Source organism: Pleuronectes platessa, chromosome 20 (genome assembly GCF_947347685.1).
Source record: "Pleuronectes platessa chromosome 20, fPlePla1.1, whole genome shotgun sequence".
Taxonomy (NCBI): Eukaryota; Metazoa; Chordata; class Actinopteri; order Pleuronectiformes; family Pleuronectidae; genus Pleuronectes; species Pleuronectes platessa.
In genome coordinates, this window is record NC_070645.1 from 20,529,594 (window position 1) to 20,537,990 (window position 8,397).

General features: G+C 43.4%; 1 protein-coding gene across 40 annotated transcripts in view; it reads left to right on the plus strand.

The window, feature by feature from the left end:
- LOC128425788 (NACHT, LRR and PYD domains-containing protein 12) overlaps nt 1-7,154 on the plus strand; it is a 99,892-nt gene extending 92,738 nt beyond the window's left edge. For 36 of the 40 annotated variants that reach the window (XM_053412574.1, XM_053412589.1, XM_053412611.1 and 33 more), the window contains 11 exons: nt 747-920; nt 1,299-1,472; nt 1,785-1,958; nt 2,682-2,768; nt 2,873-2,943; nt 3,258-3,434; nt 3,547-3,605; nt 3,683-3,742; nt 3,826-3,885; nt 3,965-4,096; nt 6,166-7,154. In XM_053412574.1, coding sequence (XP_053268549.1) covers nt 747-920; nt 1,299-1,472; nt 1,785-1,958; nt 2,682-2,768; nt 2,873-2,943; nt 3,258-3,434; nt 3,547-3,605; nt 3,683-3,742; nt 3,826-3,885; nt 3,965-4,096; nt 6,166-6,207 — 1,210 coding nt within the window. In that variant the 3' untranslated portion in view covers nt 6,208-7,154. The remainder of the gene's footprint in view (nt 1-746; nt 921-1,298; nt 1,473-1,784; nt 1,959-2,681; nt 2,769-2,872; nt 2,944-3,257; nt 3,435-3,546; nt 3,606-3,682; nt 3,743-3,825; nt 3,886-3,964; nt 4,097-6,165) is intronic. The other 4 variants (XM_053412608.1, XM_053412612.1, XM_053412578.1 and 1 more) reach the window with 3 other exon arrangements.
- The last annotated feature ends 1,243 nt before the right edge of the window (nt 7,155-8,397 follow it).

An 8,397-nucleotide genomic window follows, 5' to 3' on the forward strand; every position in this document is an offset into this window, starting at 1 on the left:
AAGTTATGTTAAGTTACAGGTTCACTGTGAAGGAGTTAGTGACGTCTCCAGGTGTCGTACATGTGAACGTAGTCCACTTGTTCACGTGTACGACTCCTGAACATGTCCAGCAAGACATTTAGACACATCTAGTGGTGAAGTTACATATTACAAGCAACTGAACCCCGAGGACACGAGGACTTTCAAGCTGTTTTCAGTCATGAACTCTGTAAAATAGTGTCTGGACATTGTCTGGAGTTTGACTTTCACATATGTAGAACGGGTGGAGCAGCAGGAGGCGGAGCCTGTAGAGCAGCAGGAGGCGGGACATGACGTATAAACTCTGCTTTGGAAAGATCAGTGTTGTTGTTTACAGTTCATCCACACCGGCGTCGGCCCTCATCACCAAAAGATCTGGAATCTCCTCATGTTTCCAAGTTGACGTCTTCGTCTTCTACGTGTACGGCTCCTCTTCTTCATCCTGAGATATTTGTCTTCTTCCAGTTTCACGTCCGTCACGTGTTAGAAACCTCATCAACACGTCCACTCGCTCTCTGTGAATCCTCTGGACATTCACCTGCTCTATTCTCACATGGACTCACTCAGAAACTTTATTAGGAGGCTGCAGGAAAAGTTCCAGAAAATGTCCAGAACAACTTGACTCAGACTTCAGGTCTGAAAACAGAGACAGTGATGTTTAGTCAAAGTCCTTTATTTTCACACATGAACTCAGTTTAATTTACAGTTAAGTTTTATTCTTTATCCAGGTTGTGGAAGTGCAGTCTGTCAGAGATCAGCTGTTCTTCTCTGGCTTCAGCTCTGAGGTCAAACCCATCTCATCTGAGAGAACTGGATCTGAGTAACAACGACCTGCAGGACTCAGGAGTGAAGGAGCTGTGTGGTTTTCTACAGAGTCCAACCTGTCGACTGGAGACTCTGGGGTAAGTTCACTGACTGACTTTTGTAGATCTCATATCTATAATATAGCATCTAGACACAAGTTATCATTTAATTTTAATTTAACATAATTCCTCTTCATACATAACTTGAATCCATTCATTAATAAATCTTTGATATTTAAAATATTCAGCTACTTGTTAAAACACTGAGTTTAGTTCTGGATTTCATAAACTGATCTGCAGGACAGAGACCGGGTCCAAATAATCTATTTGTACTGAATCAGGACTCGTTTTTAGTCCAACAGATCTGATTTCATATTTATCTTCCATGTTATGAGTCTGTGCTGACATGAATATGTGTCTGTTATTTTCACACATGAACTCAGTTTAATTTACAGTTAAGTTTTATTCTTTATCCAGGTTGTTTCGCTGCAGACTGTCAGAGATCAGCTGTTCTTCTCTGGCTTCAGCTCTGAGGTCAAACCCCTCTCATCTGAGAAAACTGGATATGAGCTACAACTACCTGCAGGACTCAGGAGTGAAGGAGCTGTGTGGTTTTCTACAGAGTCCAACCTGTCGACTGGAGACTCTGGGGTCAGACATCATGTTTTAATGTTAAAGGTTTAGCGCAGCGGTCGGCAACCTGCGGCTCCGGAGCCGCATGCGGCTCTTCAGCACCTCTGCAGTGGCGCCCTGTACAGTGCATGTTGCGCATATTTTTCGCGAACGATGAACTTAACGAATCAGTTCTTTCATATGATGAACGTTAGTGAACGTCACGTTCACTTTCATTTTTTAAATAATCATCGTATCAGGCCATCATGAAATACCAGGAGCGGGTGAATGTGTGTGTGTGTGTGTGTGTATGTGTGTTTAATTTACAGTTAAGTTTTATTCTTTATCCAGGTTGTGGAGCTGCAGACTGACAGAGATCAGCTGTTCTTCTCTGGCTTCAGCTCTGAGGTCAAACCCCTCTCATCTGAGAGAACTGGATCTGAGTAACAACAACCTGCAGGACTCAGCAGTGAAGGAGCTTCTTGATCTACAGCAGAGTCCAACCTGTCGACTGGAGACTCTGAGGTCAGTAGATGGTTGGAGTCAGTCCACGCTGCTTTCATCAGTATTTTACTAACACAGTCAGTATCACAGATCCAGGGTCTGTGCTACCAAGCAGGATTTGTGGTTATCAGGTTAACTTCAGGTTTAGTTTTTTCAGTTCTACGAAGCTCGTCCACTTCTTAACGAGGTAAATCACCATGGTAACTTCTGATGAACGGCTAACCTGCTCCAGGTTAAGTTGGAGATCAACCCGTATAGAAGCTCCGCCCACTGACCACAGTGACTCTACACTGTTGTGTGGTGCACACTCTCCTTAAAGGGACGGATAAGGGAAGTTTAAATCAACGTCTGGTTGGTTCAGTTGATCTCTATCTCACCCAGAACATCTCAATGTCTCCAGACTCATCCTGTCACCAAAACACCAGATGACCTCAGTCAGCTTCCTGAGGCCTGTTTCAGGTAGCTGGTTTAACATACTCTGAGTTTAATCCTGCGCTCTGAGTTGGTTGACTCAGAGTTCAGGGTTGAAAAGCAACTCTGGGTTTTCGGTTTCAGAACAGGTGATCAGCGTTGGCTTAATCAACTCTGAGTGTGTTCACGCTGGGTTGGGGGCGTGCCTGTTGACTATAAAGAGCCATCATCAATGGATCTCTGATAACATGATCAAACATGGACCAAAAATGTAGATCCAGTTACTTTTCACCCACGGAATTGGAAATATTAATGCACGCATATGCCGAGCAGGTACCCATTTTCACCAAAAAAAGTAATACCGCCGCGGCAGAGAGAGCAAGAGAGAGCTTGGCAGGAAATAGCCGAACAAGTCAATGCGTGAGTAAAATAAAATAGTAAAATAAAATAAGAGGAAAGTTTAATATCTTCCACTTATTCAATATGTAAATTGTGTGTGTGTGTGTGTGTGTCAATTTACACAGGAACAACCCGAGTTGCCCCAAGAGGACTTGGCAGCAAATGAAAATGAAGTACAAAAATATAGTTCAAACAGGTAAACTAATGTTTAATTGAAATCAAATCAATTGTGCTGTTTTGCCTGCTCTACCTAATTTAACAGCTATATTCAACATGTGATGGGTCTATATTTAAGCAGTAAATGTAAGTAGAACATTTCTCAGCCACCCCAACACTGCCAATATTTAATAGGATTTAGATATATTAGAAGGCTACTCCTAGGCAAAATGCATTATATGTATGTATGTATGTATGTATGTATGTATGTATGTATGTATGTGTATATACATATATATGTGTCTTCAAAATAGCGCTTACTGAATATTAGGGTAACATTTTCCTCCATGTTAGCAAATCGAAAAAAAGCAAAGGCCCGGAAGACTGGAGGGGGTCCACCACCTGCAGCCCTCACAGAGGCTGAGGAGATGGCCCTCAGCCAACAGAGTATGCGTCCTGTGGCTGAGGGCATCCCTGGAGGGAGCTCCTCTGATCCCCCCACCCCCCAGGATAGAAGTGCCTTTATCAGAGGTTGGTTATTCAAAATAATTAAATATGTACATGCAACCCAGCGCGTTGCAAATTAGATGGGGCAATATTCTGGCTCAAGTAATAATTTCACTGTCTAATCATCTTCTTCCAGTTACTGATGGCGTCATCGCCCTACTGGAACCAGATGCCCTCACCAACCTCCATGCAATTGTAACAATTCTTCACCTTCCACAGATTATTAATAATGTCTTGATAATTGCTGAACACAACTGTTAATGTCATTACAGGAAGATGATGGAGAAACATTGTCTGCAGCATTTGAAAGGGAAGAGGAAAGGCCTATTGAGGTTAACACCTTTTAAAAATAACATCTAAAAGTTGATGATAGCGTTGTACAATTTAAAACTGACATCTTCTTTCTGTCAAACAGGATGAAATCGAATTCAATGAGAGGCCATCCACTTCTAGCTCTACTTCACAGCTTACCTCTGTAAGATTCTCCCTGGAATTATAATGAAACGCTGTACTTGGCACTGTGAAATCCAATGTCATCTTTTGCATTCCTATAGCTTCCAGTCAAAGAGCTCTATAAAATCTATCTGGGAAAACAAATAAACAAAGCAGACTTGGAAATGGACCACATTAGGCAAAAGATGCAAAAGGATGCTTTGGAGATCCAAATTTTGGAACATAAGTTAAAGGTGGGTGAGGTACAAACTGGGATACTGTTTCCTGCTCCAAAAACATACCCAATATGAATGACCTTTTTTTTTTTTGTGCTTTCAGGAAATAAAGAAATCTTCATAAAAAGTAGATTGTCTTTATTAGAACACGGGCTGTGGTGGGACAAGTTATTTTGTTGAACAGTGTCACCCCCTACCAGAGGCTGGGTCTGTCACAGGAGTTTACTATCATACAGGAAGGCGAAAGAATGCCAAAGAAAACATTTCGGAAATAATAAAATACATTTAACTACATAGAAAACTCAAACAAAATGATTTTGGCAGAGTCTTTCCTAACCTCCTAACCACCCTTCCGTCCTGTGGATTCTTGGCATGGTTTGGGTTTATGTGCTGCTCATCTGCAACTGCAGGTGGGCAATTTTCCCCTCTCAAAATCGCGATGTTGTGTAGAACCACACATGCAATTATTATGTCACATGCCCTTTCTGGTGTGACTCGCAGCATTTGGAGGCACTGGAATCTTGCCTTCAGGATCCCGAACGTGTTTTCGACCCTGGCTCTCGTCCTCATACGGGGTCAGAAGGCAAGGCTGGCAGGGGTACCCTCTGTCACCTAAAACATGACCGTCGAACTCTCCTACGATACAGGTGAAATATTAATCATCTGAACAAATATGGATTCTAAATCCTTCAAATATAGGCTTAACTCACCACGGGAAAAGCGAGTGCTCAGTTTAGACTCCCGAAATATGCGTGCGTCATGCACCAACCCAGTCTCATCAGAAAACGAAGTCACATTTCTGACAGACCGACACACGGTTGCCTTTGAAATGTGCTCGGCGTCACCGACGTTGTAAAGAAAGCTGCCGTTTGCAAAAAAACGGAGTGCCACACAAATCATTTGTATTGAAGTTAAAGCATGCCCCCGGTGCGTTTGACAGTTAACATGGGGGCTGAGAAGGTGGTCTAAATAAATGATAGATTGCGCTGAAAAACGATAGCGCTCGTGAAGAAAATTATCAGGAAAAGAAAGTATATCCAACCGGGGTCTTAATAATCGTTCCTCACGGAGATTCCTTCTGAGGATCGCAGCCTCTACGTCCACGGGCTCTCGTAGAAAAGGACATGCCATTTCTAACACTTCCTTCTGTCGGAGATCTGCCTTCAGCCTCATAGACAACAAACTCAGAGTAGGTCTAACCACCTCCCGAGCAGGTTAGGTCCACGGCGTATGTTGCCGCAGCAACTAACTCTCGGTTGCACTGAACCTGCTACCTGAAACGGAAAACCCAGAGTTTCCACTAACTCAGAGCGAACAAACTCGGGGTTGCCTCAAAACCAGCTACCTGAAACAGGCCTCTGGAGACAGGTCCATGTGTTTTCATTGAGTAGTGATGTCAGAGGTGTCCACCACAGTGTGTGTCCTCAGAGTCAGTGAGACAGTGTGTGTCCTCAGAGACAGACACAGAGAGACAACAGTCGGCCAATCAGACGAGCCACAAGCTGCTTGGGATCATGTGACTGAGTTGACGTGAAGACGACAGTTGTCGTTGTTTTCATGTGAACAGGAAGTGAAGCTGGACCACAGCTGACAGCCTCACACGAGGGACAGAGACGGTGTCGTCTTCATCTGATCTGAGACAGTTTGTCCTCTCACTTCATCAGTGAAGAACTGATCAGGTGGATCTTTGTCACAGCTCTGAGATCAGTGGGACTGAAGCCTCTCCTCATCACATGGTAACCAGGAGCTCTTTATACAGAGCAGAACCTCTGCTGAGGTCCATCTGTCTCCTCTGGTCCCAGTTTGTCAGAAGCAGATGTTCATCAACACACAGTGAAACATGGCTTCACCTGTAACAGCAGTAAATCCACCTCTCAGGTGTCCACTCTGCACTTTGACATGCAGAGGACACACACTGAGCTCTTAGCGTGTTCATTCCAACACGTGAACATGAAGCAGAGAGGAAGCTGCTCCACCTCTGAACAGGACTGAAGTCCCTGCTGCTCTTTCTACTGGATGAGCTGCATCACTGACTCACAGCTGATGAAGTGAGTCTCTGTGACACTGATGTCTTCTTCTCTCAACAGTATGTGATCTTAGTGAAGGTGAGTGTGAAGAGGACAGTGTGAAGAGGACAGTGTGAAGAGGACAGTGTGAAGAGGACGGAGGCTGAGCTGTGTCCTGAGGATCCAGAGGCTGAAGCAGCAGCAGCTTGTGTGTAGAGCGGCTCTGACTGGGCCTTGTTGCTGGGAGGCAGAGTGGAGACAGAGCTCCAGAGGAATCAGAGGAGCTGGTTGTAATATGTAACTTCACCACTAGATGGCCCTCCACACCGATTGTGTTTATTCACATGAAGAATGTGTTTATTGAAATGACACAACACAAGCAGAATATATAACTCCTCTAAAAAGAGTCACATATATGTGTTTAAGTTTCCTTTATTCTGTTCCACCTTTGTCCCTCAGTGTGTCTCCATGTGTGTAGAACCACATTCTGTTTGTTTATAATCTTAAAGTTCCTGGATTCTTATCACAAATTGATTCAGTTCAACACAAAGTTCAACACAATCAAATGTTGAGGGCAACACAGACCCTAGACTCTTTTAAGACTGGCCTAAAAACCTTTTTATTCAAGAAGGCGTTTTTACTTTGAGTTGAGTTTCTATTTTTTTTATTTTTAAGACTTTGATTTTAACTATGTGGCACTCTGAGATTCTCGGATGAAGAGTGCCTTATTAATGTAATGTATTATTATTATTATAAATCACTTTGAGGTTAAAATCAGACTTTTGTCTTTGACACAAAAGATCAAAACTCTGGATTTAAAAATGGGACGTTTTCATTTCTGCATCAGGTGCAGAGCGGTGGTGGCTTTTCTACTTTTGACCCACAGGTGGCGCTGCAGTATAACAGCAGCACATCCCAGTCAAAGCCTTTATATTCAGTCTATGAGTCAAACACATGGATCATTTCCTCTGTGACAAACCAGATGTAACGAGAAGAAAAACATCTCAGAGAGAAAAGTTCTGTTTCTACTTGTCTCTGCTTTAATGCTCAATAAACATCCTTCCACCGACTTCACTGGAATCATGACTCAGCTTTTCTTTCCTCTTCAAACAAACTGGTGGAAACATCTCGTCCTTGGTGCAGGTAAAAGAACAAAATCACCAGTTTGACATAATGGAAACCAGCAGAAGAAAAGTGAATGAGACATTTACAGTATGAAGAAGAGTCGATGAGGGGCAGAGCATCTTTAAGTCTCTGAGGAAACTGTTTCATAAACATTTTACCATATTTAATAGAAAACTGACCCGAGGACGTTTTATACAAACGTAGATGAAGATTCTTGTACGTTCTCGACCACCACCTCAGAACAACCACCAGGGGGAGACTGTAGCAGCCTCTGGGAACAGCTGCATGCTGGGAAATAATTGATGATGGGAGGTTCACAGCAGAGACAAGGGACAGAAAGTGTCGGAGAGATGATGTCCTGAAGACAGTGGACATGTTGGGCCTGTTGTGTTGAACAGTTTGTGTTATTTTGTGGAGACACTTGTCTCAACATGATGATGTCACTTCCTGTTCAAGCCCGTCTCAGTTCTTTGTGACTTCAGGATCAGAAATGTTTGACAGAGTCAGTTCCTGACAGGCTCCAGTTCTCACTGTGTGGAGAGGTCATCATGTGACTTTGTGATGATCCTCAACACACGTGTGTCAGTGTAACATGTGACTGTGACGCCATGTTCATGAACACGCTGCTCTAACATCTGTCCAGCAGATGTTGAAGCTCTGAGGTCCACTTCCTCTGCAGCAGAGTGAGACCATCATCTCTTCATGGAGCTGTGCACCAGGCTGGTGTCACGTGACCAAACACAAAGTGTGAACAACACGTCATCAAAGGATCTGAATTATGAGAAATACTTTGTAATGATGGAGAAGAGATTGAGTTTGTGATGAAACTCTACATCTGATCCATACATTTATTATTTATTATTTATCAGTTGATTTCATTCATCCACCAAACAAACTATTTACATTCAAACACAAGAAGAAGAATCTGATCTGCAGCTGTTTCACAAGATGTTCATTAACTACGAGGTTTAACCTCTCTCTCTCTCTCTCTCTCTCTCTCTCTTCCCCCCCTCTCTTTCTCCCTTTCTCTCTCCCCTCTCTCTCTCTCCCCTCTCTCTCTCTCTCCCTCCCCTCCTCTCCCTCTCTCTCTCTCTCTCCCATCTCTCTCTCTCTCTCTCTCGTCCCTCTCTCCCGTCTGTCTCTCTCTCTCTCTCTCTCTCTCTCTCTCTCTCTCTCTCGTCCCTCTCT